This window comes from Amborella trichopoda, chromosome 4 (genome assembly GCF_054954075.1).
Source record: "Amborella trichopoda isolate Santa Cruz 75 chromosome 4, AtrichopodaSantaCruz75HAP2 v2.0, whole genome shotgun sequence".
In the NCBI taxonomy this organism is placed as follows: Eukaryota; Viridiplantae; Streptophyta; class Magnoliopsida; order Amborellales; family Amborellaceae; genus Amborella; species Amborella trichopoda.
In genome coordinates, this window is record NC_142339.1 from 4,727,806 (window position 1) to 4,743,788 (window position 15,983).

The 15,983-nt window shown below is 32.3% G+C and overlaps 1 protein-coding gene across 3 annotated transcripts; it reads right to left on the reverse strand.

The window, feature by feature from the left end:
• Nucleotides 1–630: 630 nt before the first annotated feature.
• Nucleotides 631–7,822, reverse strand: LOC18439279 (Adenine nucleotide alpha hydrolases-like superfamily protein). Of its 3 annotated transcripts, none has more exons than XR_002281822.2 (5): nucleotides 7,282–7,821; nucleotides 6,424–6,533; nucleotides 5,377–5,495; nucleotides 3,386–3,548; nucleotides 631–998 (listed from the first exon to the last, which is right to left on the reverse strand). XR_002281822.2 is itself a non-coding variant. In XM_011626965.3 (4 exons), the coding sequence occupies exons 1-4, from the start codon at nucleotides 7,454–7,456 to the stop codon at nucleotides 908–910; spliced, it is 495 nt and encodes a 164-aa protein (XP_011625267.2). In that variant the 5' UTR covers nucleotides 7,457–7,822; the 3' UTR covers nucleotides 686–907. The 3 variants fall into 3 exon arrangements, 1 of the variants encoding a protein (XP_011625267.2); XR_016053883.1 differs by having other exon boundaries at nucleotides 686–998; nucleotides 3,386–3,561; XM_011626965.3 differs by lacking the exon at nucleotides 3,386–3,548 and having other exon boundaries at nucleotides 686–998; nucleotides 7,282–7,822.
• Nucleotides 7,823–15,983: the final 8,161 nt, after the last annotated feature.

Genomic DNA, 15,983 nt, shown 5'->3' on the forward strand with positions numbered 1-15,983 from the left:
CGGTCTAATCGAAATCGATCAAATCACCGATTGAATTTTTTTTTTAGTGGAATTCAAAAATATAAAGAAAAAAATAATACTAGATATATAATATAACATAAAAAAAAATTGTTTAACTTTGTTTAACCAGGCAAAGAAGCCATATGTTGATTTTGATTGGGTTTGTAGATTTGACCAGCCAAGATTTTGCTTGGCTCTCTGGTTGAACAAATTGGTTCTTCATGTCCGGTATTGATAACAATTCTTAACCATCACGTGCTATACATTTTTTGTTTTTTTGAATGTTAATGCGATAGATACCCATCAGAGTTGATGTGCATGCATGCCATTCTGTATAGAAACAATTGATAGTGTCTTAAAACACAGATTGACCGTGTGGATCGCCCCTCCCCTGTACCACTCCATATCAAACAAATCCGTGATCCAGATCGGCCGAACCAGTAAAAAACTAACATTTACAATTCAGATCGACAATTCTTAATCCAATTTGACGTTTTCTGAAGCACGTATAAGAGAATCAGATTCTATTGACTAGTAATTAAATTCATAATCATGGTCAGGGGAGAAATGCCTCATCCCACCCGCCATTCCCACCGTTAATACATATTAAAAATTAAATTCAGAATCTGATTAGGCACAACCTTTGTTTTATAAGCCATAAGAACCATCACCTACACGAACCCCATGGTCCAAACCCCAGAAGCCCAAATAATATAGATTCAAGGAAATAACACTAAGTCATACATGCAAAATAAAATCAAATAGGAAAAAATCTTTAACAAGAAGCACAGACGGAAAACTCTTAACAAAGCAAAGGTGGTTTGAGTTAGAGAGAGAGAGAGATCACCCAAACAATAATAGAACCCAAACATAAATATGCAGACAAAGAAAAAGAAAAAAGAAAAATTTAGGGCTTGGATGAGGGTGCTGCTTTTACAACGGTCACTGGACATGCAGCATTCGTTACAACGTAGTTGCTCACGCTCCCTAAAAGAACCCTGCCAAGTAAAAAACCAACGGTAAATTATCGTACCGAAATTATAAAGAAGGTCGGTCAACTTGTTCTTTTTTTTTTTATAAATTGTCTCTTGATTTGAGGATGAATTCTCTAACTGCATTTTAATTTTTTCTTTTTAGTTTTTTCATTAGTAGGGCAGTGCCCCACGCTTTAGGGGCATTGCTTTCTCTCAAAAAATAAGAAATAAAGTACAATATGAGGATATGGACCTCAAACAATTGTTTTTCTCAAAATATAAGAAAGACAAAGTAGTTTGAAGATGGAGACCTCGGACCACTCAAGAACTAAGCCTGCTAAGTCTAGAGGGTGGTATGAGGATCTCAACCTTGGACCACCATAAAGCATGGGGGCATTGTCCTAGTAACGAAAAACTAAAAAGTATAAAATAATATATTACTATGTGAGGATGATATTCTCAAACCAAAAGACAATTTTGAAAAAAAAATAAAATAAAAAAATACAAGTTGACCGACTTTATATATAATTAATTATGTCTAAAATTGCCCCATTTTATATTTTAGGTAAAGTATTAAGGTCCGTACGTGAATCACATAACCATAGAACTAAAATTAGTTTAGCATTTCAACCATCTAAACTTATTATACGACCATCAATAAGCATTCTTAGGTTTAAATTGTCTTCCAAATGAGTCAAATCAACCTGGTAATGTACGACACAAGGAACCTGGAGTTTCAGTTTTATCGGAGAACAATTCATTCTAAATAGTGAAATATATCATCTGGTCAAACAAAGTGAAACTAGATGATGGCATCGGCACATTACGAAGCTCTAATTTATGAAATTGATCCTAGTTTTTCATTTTTTATTTGAAATTTTTTATTTTTATTTGATTATTTTGACAAATTTATAATTCTGCCATGGCAGTATGCCTGTCCCGAGCTTGAATAAAAGAGGAGGGTTGTGTAGTTAAATAAGCTGCCAACGTAAAACTTTGCCACATTTTATCTTAATGACAATAATTTTGACAAATTTATACCAATATATAAATGTTGAACTCTAAATCTAAATTTTGATTTTCTTGGGAACTAATTGATGCTTTCTTAGATCCCAAATATTCAGATAAATAGACCCTTCCAAGAAGCATGTTTACCCGAGGAATTAATGAGTATGCTCATACGTAATGATTTCAAGACTTAAACAATCACGCGCTTTAAAATCTCATTGAAAGATATATTTTTGGTGCCAAAACTCTTATCATGGCTAAAAGTTTACTTTTCACCTCTGTAATGAAATTAAAAGCTCAAAACATAGTGCAAATCTAATAGATTTATGAGCACTCAAATTTTTAAAAAATAGACAGTCTAAATAATGTGTTACAAGATGTACTATTTTTAAGACTTAAAATTTATTTTTTCTTTCATAAGATATATATATATATATATATATATATATATATATATATATATATATATATATATATATATATATATATCGAGGTCAAGATGATCAATTACAGAATTTTCTAGTGATGAAATAACCCTTTTTGATGGGTTTTTTAGGTGCAACTTATATCTATAGTATAAGGTTGACAGCTTATATAAACTTTTTCCTAATTACAAATACCCTATTTCTTTAAGGAAAAAAGTTGCAACCTTAAAATGTAGGATCCAAGATGCACATCAAAAATCCTTTGGAAAATGTTGTTTTAATGTTGAAAAACCCTATAATTAATCATCTCGACATTGAGATGTATGAATATGAAAACAAAAAGGATTTCGAGTCCCAAAAAGAGTGCATCTTGCAACACATTATTTAGACCATCCATTTCAAGATTTTCATATGTCTATAGATCTATTTGATTTTAACAAGTTTTGGAGTTTAAAATGTTATAATTAGATATGAAAATAGATTTTCAGATAATCTTAATAATTTTTTACTCCAAAATTATATATTAATATAAAAGTTGGAGGTGCGAATTGGATTGTTTAAGGTTGCAGCCTTATAGAAACCACACCCTTTCTTTAAAGGAGAAAGTTAATAGAAGGTTGCAACCTTATACTATACATGTAAGATACACCTAAAAAATCTACTAGAAAAGATTATTCTAAAGTTAAAACACCTTAAATTGATCATCTCGACATCAAGATGTTTTGATTTAAAGAAAAAAAAAGAATTTCAAGTCCTAAAGTACTGCATCTTATAACAAGTTATCTGGATCATTTATTTTCCATAATTTCAAATATTTATAAATCTACTCAATTTGTACTATTTTTTTAATTTTAAATTTTATAATTAGAGTTGAATATAGATTCTCATGCCAGATTTCCAACACTAAAACTATATCTTCATGCAAAATTTAGAAGTAAGCCTTATTTATGTAGCATAAAGTAGGCACAGTATACAAACCTCACGCTTCTCTAAATACTCCGATCCTACCAAATCTGGATCCATCTCAGATTTATCCAATTCTGGGTCGGGTCGAAGTCGGACTCGACTCCACCCTCACATGGGTCCGGTCCAGTCGAGAATCTACCGAGCTTTGTCCCGGTGGGTTGTAGCCCTTAGCTCTCTGTAAGCCGCCTCTATATTAGAAATTTGGGGAGCAAATAAATATGTGGCTATAATCGTCAATACCCTGACCAGTCTAAACCTACTTCTACGTCTAATTCTCATTCTAACTCTCCATTGTTTAATGGACACCATTTCTACGCAGCCAGCCCGCATAGTGTAGAAATGCGGGTTTGGCAATAAATATATTTTTTAAATATAATTTAGAAAATATATAATGAATCATGAATATGATTTTTTTTTTGAAAACTAAAAACAATAATTATATTAAAAAAATATTTGGACCAGTAGTTACAGTTGTTTTTAAATGAACTACCTATTTACATTCATAGATGCCTTATATCTTTGGACCACATATTGTCCCGCCCTGCATGAAACTATTTCCCTTTTTTTAATACGGGATTTGACATTACAAACAGTTGAATCAAGGTTTAAAACTCAACATGCTCGACTCGGGACCGGCTAAGTTTTTTTGGGACTCGAAACTTGTGTACAAGTTTTGGAATATCAAACAATAAAAATTCTGGAAATTACTTTTACTTGATCGATATATAGATATGGTTATAAAATTTTAAGTTTTCTCATGATGACTTGTAATTTTTTTAGCTCTATTTTTCTAATTCTTTTTTGTGGATTTTTTTAATTATATTTAGCCATAAATCAAAATTTTCCTAACTTCACTTGCTATATTTTTCTCATCTATTTTTTACTTTCAAAGTTGTTTTGTTTAGTTTGCTTTTAACTGATATTTTTATTTTTAAAAGTCTTTTTACATTTTTTAAGTTTTAAGCCCTTTTATGGCTTCCCCTCGAAGTCACGAGAGTAGCTGGCCTCGGACATGAGCAGGAGTCCCGAGCCACATTTGTAAACTCGGCCAGTCTATCGTACAGCTGCCCGATCAAAACAACCAGAATCGAGTAATGGTCGATCCGGTTTTGGTGGTCTGGTAGGATATTCTTAAAAAATATAAATTCCCAAAAAATAACGACTTGTTTGTAACGTATTTTTGAATAGCGATTGTATACCTTGAGACCATTTATCTATTGTACAAAGAGATCACAATTACTTACAGATGTGAAATCTAATAACTTAAGTGTGTCATAAAGAACGAGAAATTTTCATCTAAACTCTGAACTTGATTAATATAATAAATACAACCACCTAATTTCACATCCAATGGTCAAGATTAATCGTGACTACCTTGTACTAAAGATAAATGGTCCCATTGTATACTTATTTTGACAAATATTGGACATAATTTAAGCCATGAATATTTATTTTTAGATTTTCCCCTGTTTCAAAAAATTTCAAAAATAACCCCGACCTCTAAGTCCTTGAATATACTTGTCATACAATTTTTTTACATTTTATTTTTATATATATTTTTAGAGAAATGATCATATATATGACTTTCCTCCCCCCATATGTGTAGGATCCTAAATGATCACTATTAAATTTGATACGGATCTATAGAAAAATCAAGTCCCACTCTCATGTGATAATTTTTTTAGAGATCTATGCCAACTTTAATGGTAATCTTTTAGGGTCCTACAAATATAGGTGGAGGAGGGTCCTATAAGATAATTACTCATTTTTTTAACCGTTTTTAGACGGGTTGGGAGTTGGGACAAGTTTAATGGTTACTCGAACACGGGTCCAAGCCTCATCCGAGTTTTTAAAACTAATCCCTGATCAAAGTCTACCAATTACCAAAGGAGCCGCTTCGAGAGAAAATAATCACAAACAAAAGAGCTAGTTTTAGAGAGAGAAAGATGTAGCGAGAGGTAACTAGTAAGGACGTAAATTTAGAGAGAGAAAGAGAAACCAACCTCTTTAGCATGCTTAGACCCCTGCTGCCCACCACCAAAGAACCGAGTTTCAAATCGTCAACTGCATCACAAAGCTTCTCCCTTGGATCCCCCCAGTAAACCTTTAATACCACTTTCACCTGTTCCAAACATTTCCATTTTCACAAACAAATGAACCTTAAACAATCTTAAAAAACTATTTTGGAGCCTTCTAGTTGATCCAAATTTAAAAATATACACTCATTTCATTCTTATGAACAATCACAAACAAAAAAATAAAAAAAATAAAAAAATAAAAATACCACCCTTTTTAGACCAATTAACATAGGCCGTTTATTTTGATGAGATACTTAGTTTTAGGTCTTAAAAGGATTTTTTTTCATTGGAAATTATTTAGATAACTTTATGATCATTAGATTAACAACGTAAACAAAAGAAAAATTGGATTTAAATTCATAAAAGCTTAGATCTTGAATTTCACTAAATGGACGGTTTAGATTTGTTGTTGGAAAGGACTCAGTTTGACTATATAAAGGGTGCAAATTTTTATTTTATTTTTTTTCGAGATTGATTATTGAGATGAAGATGGTTTGTGTGCAAAATTTTGAGTCCTACAACTACCACAAATATAGTTTTATGTGGTTTCATTATATTATAATGGAAAAAATATCTCACGAAGGCTGGGCCACATTTCTACATATGTGGTCCTGCAGTCCAGAAAATGTAAATCATCCGTCAAGATTGATGCAAGTAAGTGTTTCATCTAAAAACAACAGAAACCAACCAAATGTTTTCTTTCTAGTTTTTAAAATTTAGTTATTTTTTCATATTCATGATCTCCATGTTAGGAATTACATGTCCTTAAAAATTAAGTGTTAAAATTCGTCTAAAAAATAGATTTGATTAAGAAGCCCGCATTTCCACATATGCGGACTTGGCCATAAAGAATATTATAATGGCAGGCATGATATAATTTTCCTACATTGTAATACTTATTTTGTTTTTTGAAAAGTTGCATAGGTATAATACGGTTAACAAATGAACAGTAAGTGCAACAAAAATTCATACGTTTTTGGCCCTTGAAACAGTATCAAGAATATCGAGAACCTCAGGATCTGGGCTCAACCGGTACTGTTTCGATATGTTAACCTCACGAAATTCGTCTAAAGGCACCAAAGCTGCAAGAGAAAGAAAGTGAGAGAGATTAATTATAGAAAACACCAACAAATTCCAGTAGAGAGAGATTAATTGTAGAAAAAGAAAGACGAGTGATAAAATGGAGGAAACTAAGGAAATGAAAAGGGCCAAAATTAAGAGTAAAATCGACTCGGCCAAGGTATTAGGTCCTCTCTCGGCTAAGGCATTCGATCCTTGGCTAAGAGGACTAATTCGCCTGAGTCATGAGTCCAAAGACAAAAAAGATTTTAAACAAAACAAAAGTTAATAAACATGTAATAAAAGTAAATTGAACCTAAAACAACTTAAGCTAAAAAACACTTAAAAATGTGAAGAACAAATGGATTAGAAAAGAGAATTAATTTATAATTTGGGATATATTAGAAAACTTAAAAAATAAAATATATAAAAATAATAATTATGGCAAAAAAAATCATTAATCCTAACTGAATACATTTAAATCATACGCGAAAAGATCATAAAATAATTTTGTATTTTTAAAACTTTTTAGAAATTTTTTTGAACTCTTTTGTATCCCAGAGTTGTGCACCCAATTTGAGGAATCTCACTGAATTATTCACCCGAGTCCGAGTGGACTCTGATTCAGAGAGAGAGAGAGATTGAAGAAAATAAAGAGAGAGAGAATGAACGAAAAATAAAGAGAGAGAGAGAGGAAATGAGTAAAACCAAGGTTCAAAAATTGAAGAAAGCAAGAAACAGGAAGAGTTAGAGAGAGAAAGGAAAACTAACGCGAGCCAGTGTTTTCCCATAACTTCCTTTGAGGAACATCTGCCTTTGGAGATTGGACATGGATGAGGACCAAGGTATCTCCATGATCCAACACATTATCCACCGTCCATCTCAACGCCGCCTTGCTGCTCTGCGAGTAATCCATTCCAATCCCCACCGTTCGTTGTCCTCCCATTTTCCCAGTTCCTAATTTTCCTATGGTCTTGTTCCTTTCTCTCTACAGTATTGTTCCTTTCTCTCTCTACAGTCGATGAGTTCTTGCAGAGAGAAAGAGATCAATGGAAAAAGTTTGGATTCCTTGCAGAGAAAGTTGTGACAGAGAGAGTGGATTACTTGTAGAAGAATTCTAGAGAGAGTAGGAGAATTTTAGAGAGAGAGAGAGAGAGAGTCTAGAAAGTAGAAACGTGTAAGGTTCGATTCTCTTTCTATTTTGTTCCTCTCTCCCCTTTGATGTTTTTTAAACAATCTACTTTCTTTTAGGAAAAAGAGGAATAATTCTAGAGCCGCCTGTCTTCTAGCACATAGAATTTGATTCCTCTTGAAAATTTGTTTTTCCCTTTCAAGTTTTGACATAACAAAACAAGGGGCCGAAGTTGGTAGTGGTGGCGGCGGGTCGGGTCCCCAAAAACTATTATGGGGCCAGACCCAAACCTGATTGGACCGGACCCAAAAATTATAACATCCATATATCTATATATATCCTAATATATTTTCATGAATTTGTGCCAAACCCAGACTTGGACCTGAATAGTGCTGGTCCAAAATTTGGACTTTGACCTGCTCCACCGGGTTTATTTTTTGGACCCATACCCGGATCAAGGTCGGCTCTAGCTGTCGGGTCCTAGGTTGTGTAGGGTTTTTTCCCACCTCTAGTTTCAATTATCAAATAGAAATTAGGGGGGCATAATTGTATTTTGTATTTTAATTTTATTTTGTTCTATACATTATATTTCAGTCGAATTTCCCTGTTATCTCACTCTTCTAAGCACACCTATAAATAAATAAATAAATAAAGGGCTGAAACACAATAGAAAAACGTATAAAAATACCCCTAAATATCTCACGGTGTGTTTTTCAATGTCGTTTTCTCAAATTATCTTCTTATGTTTTGTTTAGGTGTACATGATTGAAAAGTCTGGACCTCAAAATTTTAAATTAATGAAAAACTTTAGAATTAAAATAATATATATAATCCTAGCCATCTATTTCTTCCGTTATAATCTGAATAATTGGAAGGGAGATATAATACTCTTTTATAAATAGTATTTTTGCAAAATTTATGCTTCTTTTCTTCTCTTTTAATTTAAATAAGGGTGGGGTTTGTATAGACCCTAGGCTCTGAACAATCAAATTAGAGCCTACCTTCAAATAGTGTCGAGAAATGTGGTTTCAATATTAGAAATATTTGCGATAGCCTTAGAGTATATTTTCACCGTTATTTATAAAGTTTAAAGCTTCAAAAATAGTGTAGATCGATAGATCTATGAAAACTTGAAAATTGACGGTCCAAAAATGCATTACAAAATATACTATTTTCAAAACTTGAAATCTATTTTTTCTCATGTCCATGCATCTTGATGTCGAGATGAACAATTTGAGGATATTTGGACATCAAAACAACCTCTTTGAATGAAATTTTTATGATGGGGTCTAATTTGATGGTTTAGAGCCTCGGCTCTATATAAACTTTTCCCATTAAATAATTGAAGGGTGGAGATGCAATTATTTTATAAAGGATGAAATTTCTATAGGGCCTAGGTTTTATAGAAACAAAAATAAAGCCTCACTTCAAATCCTCAATCGAAAAGTGTTAGGGGTATTGAAAAATCTTCATGATGGCTCTAAAATCAATTTCCAATACCGACAATTAAATTTGAAACTGAAAAAAATGGTACATATCTTGTGGATATGTGAACACTTATTTTTAGGGTGAAATTGATGGACTAGATGATATGTTGCAATATACCCTGTTTTTAGAACTCGAAATCTCAATTTCTTTTTTCACACCCATATTGTTCAAGCTGAGATGATCGACTTAAAGGTTTTTCAACATTTGAATTGCAATTTTTGATGAGTTATGAGGTGACGCTCTACTTATTTTGACAGCCCTATCGAACCATTTTCTTTTTATAAATAGTATTTGGCAAAATTTATGTTTTGTGAAATTAAGGGATGATAAATGGGGTACAACCGTACAATAAGCATACTGCAATTCAGTGAAATTCCGCTTTGACATTTTTTAAGTTCTAAAAAGCAATTTGGAATTTCTTTTGAGTGAATAAGAGAAATTTTCAGTTACTATGCAAAAACTCACCAATTTAACGATGGAAAGTTGTAACTTTAAAATGTAAAATTAAGGTGTACCGCAAAGATCCATCATAAAAAGTTGTGTTGACGTTAGAAAACCTTTTAATTGATTATCTCGACGTCAAGATATATGAATATGAAAAGAAAAAAAGATTTCGAGTCTGCAAAATAGTATATCTCGCAACACGTTATCTGGACTATTCATTTTTAAGATTTTCATATGTTTATAGATCTACTTGATTTGAACTATTTTTGAAGTTCAAACTTTTATATAGAGATGAAAATGGGTTATCATGCTATTCTAAGAATTTTTTACACCAATAGTAAAAATTGGAGATGCACCTTAATTTGATTATTTAATGTTGCTACGATATGTAAACTGCATCTAACATACAAGATCTAACTTTATACTTCTTCTTTTGGAAAAATACTTAAAACTATGATCCTCAATCTCTAGAATAAAGTAAAAAAGTAATGGTTAATCTCAATGAAATTGAGTGGTTCGAGATGTGTTACTCCACACACAAAGCTTTTACTCACCTTTTACATTTGGATTGTATAATACGAGATTATTTGCTTTTGGTTTAAGGAGGTCACAATCATTTTTAACCATTTATGCAAATTTGTGTCACAATATTTGAGAGATATTGTTTTGAACTTTGTACCCGATCAATAATACATCCCCGACTACCTGATTTCACACCCAATAGTCTTTAATGACTGTGACCTCCTTGTATAAAAAATAAATAGTCTCATTATATATAATATTCTATTGTATTTGTCATACATTTTTAGCCACCCTATTTCATATATGATGGTTTAGGGTGACAATGACATTCTTTTCTTAACGAACGGCCACATGTGATGATTTTGGAGGTCATAATGGTTGTGACCTCAAAAACCATCATATATCAACAACCATATATGATGGTCTCCTAAAATGAGGATGGTAATATCTTTTACGGTTTATATCATATGTAAAAAAAAACACGATGTCCATGTGTAAATGTCCGCTGACCTACCGAAAAAGAAAAGAAATTGAAAAAAAATCGGAGAAATATTCTTTGGAACTTTGTGTTTATTCAATAATACTCTTACAATCACCCATTTTGAAATTTAAAAGACAAAAATTATTGTGATCTCCATGTACAAAAGATACATGATCTCTTTGTAGACAAACCTTTTATCAAAGAGATTGACTACTATACAAGAGATAAGCTATTAATATCTCACTTAATTTTTTTTTGTGCACCAAAAAGGATAAAACAAAAAAAACACTTTTATCATAAGGGAAATTTATGGAAAAGTACGCACGAAATAAATTATTTAACAGCATTCTTATATCTTTTGATTTAATATCGAAGATTTAATTAAAAGACATAAGCATGAATTCAAATATTTATATTTTAGATGTATTATGATAAATAAAGGTGGCAACAGGTCAGGCCAGCCAAGCCCTTGTTTCTATAGCGCCGGGCTAGGCCAAGGCCCAACCCTATTAGTGCCGGACTTGGCCAAAACCAAATGAAGAAAAAACACAAGAAAAAATAAAGAGGGTTAGGTGGGGTTGGCAGTAGCGCTAATATGACCCTCAGGCCACAATTTATGGCTCAGGCCATACCATTTTAGGGCCGGTCAGGGTCAGGGTCAGGGTCAGGCTCCTGGGCCACTGCTAGTCCTATTGATAAACAAGTGAAATTTGCCCTTACATAGGAGCAATGATCCAATACAGTGGTTGTATTATAGTATAATGCAATGACACTTCTAGAAAACCATGTTTGTGGTATTTGTGTGACTCTAAATTTTGCACACACTTTCTTTATCTCAATAATCAATGCCCCCAAAAAAAAAAGTTCAATTTGAATCCTAGATATGGCCAAAATGAGTCCCCTCCAAAAACGAATCTAGACCATTCATTTTGTGAATTTCTAGATCTTAGCCTTTATAAACTCAAAATCATTTGTTTATTTTTTAACATTGTTCATCTAATGATAATTAAGCCATCCAAAAAATTGGAAATGAAAAAAATCCTTCTAAGACCTAGATCTAAGCATTTCACCAAAATGAACGGCCTATGTTAATTGAGCTAAAAAAATACTTTCTAAGTTGTGCTTTCAATTTTTTATTTTTTTGTTACTGTTCATTAGAATGACAAGAGTGTATATTTCAAAATTTGGATCAAACAAATGGCCATAAAATAATTTTTTAAGGTTATTGCATCATATTATTATACAACAGTTGCATGAAATCATTGCCCTTTACATAAGTAATATTTTATGTTCTTTCTTGATAAATTTCCCTTGTAGCATTTGCTGAAAACAATTACTTTGCTAAAATAAAATTTGCCTCTAAACGACTCTTAGCCATAAACTTTAAGACTCATTACTAGAAGTAGCGGTGGGCTACACCGGGTTGGGTCTACAAGCCAAAGCCCTAGACCTCAAGGTTCCTTTAGACTTGCCTAGGCGTGCCCCTCATATGCTCAGGCATGGGCTTAGCTGGCAAGGCAGCCAGGCCCAATTGTTGCCTCTTTAATTTTGGAGAACGAGATGATGCCGTTGCTTGGGGCTGATAATGGGTAGGGACTCGGGTTGGAACTAGGTCAATTGGACCCTGACATATAAATTGATTATGTGTTTTTTAATCTATATTTTTAGGGCGAAATGTATGGTTTAGGTAATTTGTTACAATATACATTATTTTTAGAGCATGAAATCTTAATTTTTTTTCATCACAACCATAATTAATGATCAAGTCGAGATGATCAATATACAAGTTTTCCATTACTTAGACTTGAAATTTTCAATGAGTTATGAAGTGAGGATTTACTTATTTTGATAGTGCTGCAGTCCGATCAAACGATTTTCTTATTGTTTTATGTACAAGGTCAGGATGGTTTAGGTTGACCACGACCTTCTTCAGACCTGTCCCTGACCTTAGCCCTGGCCCGGAAAGTGGACGCGGTTCTAAAACTCATTTAAAATTTGCCAAGGCCGTAAATAAGCCACCATATCAATGAGAATTCCATTTTGTCTAAAGAAAGACGGATCTAGAATCAAGTGCTTATCCTTGTAGCTTTCTTTTTGTCTAACCTTTTAACGGAAAGAGCAAGTTTTGAGCCTAAATTTATTGTCGTGGAAAAGTGGTTTTGGGTCGGCATATAACTACATTTGTGTCTCCCAAGGCATCATATATCCATCTTAAATATAGGGGTGGCTACGGGTTTTCTTGTCGGGTCCAAAAGTTAGATCCATACCCGCACTCGTCGGGTCTTGGATCTATCCTGTCGAGTTCCGGGTCTGGTCGGGTCAATTGCCACCCTCACTATGAGCTTGCTCTTTTTTTTGCCCCTTTCTTTAATCATCATAAACTGATATTGTTGGCAACAAGGTCACAATTACCCGCCATTAGATTTCAACCCGTCTGATTTTTCATTTAATAGCTAAAAGTGACTACGAGTTCTTATTGTATACGATCTTTAATACAACAAAAAGAATAGGGCTTAAAGTATTTTATCTCCAACATTTTACAGGTACGGGTCGGGTCCAACCGAACCTAGCCCTGGACCAGTATCTGAATAGGTTCGGGTCTAGATTTTGGACCCGGACCCAAACTGTCGGGTCCTAATGTTGGACCCATACTTGGACCAGTGTCGGGTATACCCGGCGGGTGCCAGGTCGAGTCCAGGTCCATTGCCACCCCTACTTAAACATAGATGCATAGTTGTGGTCCCTCTTAAAAGGGTTGGTTTGTATAAGGCTAAGGCCCTAAAAAATCAAAGTAAGGCGCACCTTCATATAGTGTCGAAAGATGTTGTTTCAAACTGGAAATCTTTGTGTTGGCCTGAAAATTTATTTTTATTTCTAATTATAAAATTCAAATTATAAAATTCAAAGCTTAAAAAATAGTGCATGTTGAGCAGATCTATGAACACTTGAAAATCTTGAAAATTGACGATCCGAAAATGCATTATAAGATGCACTATTTCCAAGACTTGAAATCTATTTCTCTCTCATATCTATACATCTTGAGGTTGAGATGATCAATTTGAGGATTTTTGAGCATCGAAACAACCTCCTCTAGTGAAATTTTTGATGTGTGGCTTAATTTGATTGTTTAGGGCATTACACTTTTTCCCTCTAAAAATGACAAAATCAGCCATTTTCATTAAAACAATTATCCTTTCTAATATTTAAAATTTATTTATTTTATCAAAAAAATTAAATCTAAAATCTATCTAAAACTTAGATCATGAAGAGGAGACGCATATCTACCTATGAGTCCTAGAACTCAAACTTACTGTGTCCTTTAGGAATGATTGCATCATGAACTCTTTGTGGTAGAAATTATTTTGTCGCTCATTACCTTATATGCTACATTGGAAGATGAGTTGTCAGTTAATGGATAAGGTTGCCATGTCTTCATAGGATATGTTTTTATGCGGTAAAAAGTTTATATAGGGATGCAACCTATAATGTAGAACTACGGGTGCACCTAAAAAATCCATAAGAAAAAGTAGTTATAATATTGAAAAACCCTTTGATTGAAGATCTCGACATCGAGATGTATGACCATAAAAAGTAAAAAGATTTTAATTCTAAAAAATAGTACATTTTACAACATATTATTTGTACCGTTTATTTTCAAGATTTTCATATGTTTATAGATCTACTTGATTTTAACCATTTTTAAAATTTAAAACTTTATAAGTACATATAAAAATAGATTTTGAGACAATCTTAAAAGCATTTTACATCAAAATTATATACCATGATAAAATTTGAAGGTGCATGTTACCTCTACAACTACTGATGCATCCGTATGCCAACGGCACTCTTTTATGTGATAGTGCTATTTTAATTTTATTTGTCATGATAGTTCTATCTTAATTTTTCAAGGCAAATTTTATTATAAGTTTTCATAAGTTCATTTTAAGGTTAATTGGAAAAAAACCCCAAATTTATATCGCAAATATATCTTAATTTAAGGTTAATTGGAAAAAAACTCCAAACTTTCATTTATCTCGTCTACACCCTTTTTCCTCATTTTTGACTTTTTTTGGACCAAAATGACATACATATCATTTTATACGGTATTTAAAATACTTCAACTAATATTACGGTACTTTAAGTACTGTAAAACTCTGGCCATACTGTGAAGCCAATTACGTTACTTTAAGTACCGTAAAAACTAAAACCCATTATACGGCATTTTGAGTACTGTAAATATTAACCCATCTTATACGGCACTTAAAATGCCATAAATCCTTTTCTCATCCTATATATATTTATCTTGTTCATCTCTATTTATCTATTATTTATTTTTAATTCTTTTTAATATTTATCTCTTCTTTCTCTCTCTAATTCTTTTTTTATCTCTTCTTCTCTCTCTACAATCTCATCATCGTTTTCTTAGATAGATCATTTCTTTTGTTTTACATAAAGAGAGAATGAAGAGATAAATATTAAAAAGAATTAGAGAGAAAAAATACATATATATAAAAAAAATTAGAGATGAAAGAGATAAACATGACAAAAGGGTTTAGAGCATTTTAAGTGCCGTATAACATGGGTTAGTATTTACGGTACTTAAAATGCCGTATAAAGGTTAGTGTAAGTTTACGGTACTTAAAGTACAGTATAAAATACCCTCAGCATAAGGATTAGTGTAAGTTTACGGTATTAAATGCCGTATAAAATTTCTTAATTATTATGGTACTTTAAGTACCGTAGAACGTGAAGGTCATTTGGGTAAAAAAAAAAAACTGAAAATGAGTAAAAATGGTACAGATGAGATAAACAAAAGTTTGGGTTTTTTTTTTCAAATTAAGCTTAAATTAAGGTATCTTTACGATAATTTATCTAGTTTTTAAGGAGTTCTTATTCTAAATCTATGCAAATAAATAATTTGGAAAATTTATTTGTCCATTGAGTCACCAACGTTCATCTTTGAAATGGACGTTGGAAAAAACCCATGGGTTAAAATGAATTTAGACGGTGTAGATTTTTCTTTAAAAAATCACATTTTAAATATTAAATATTTTATTTCATTTCCTATTCATGATCATCTTAACTTAGATAGAATCCCTATAATTTTGGATTAAAAGTCTATTTTTAAGGAAGGTTTATTGATAACCCTCAAAAGTTTATATAGAGCCGAGGCTCTAAAAAATCAAATCATAGCCCACCTAAAAAATTTCACTAGAAGATGATGTTTTGATGCCCAAATATCTTCAAATTGATCATCTTGACATCAAGATACATGGACATGAGAAAAAAAATAGATTTCAAGTTTTGGAAATAGTGCATCTTGTAATACATTTTGGACCGTCAATTTTCAAGATTTTCAAGTTTTCATAGATCTGCTCGATCTATACTATATTTGAAGCTTTAAAA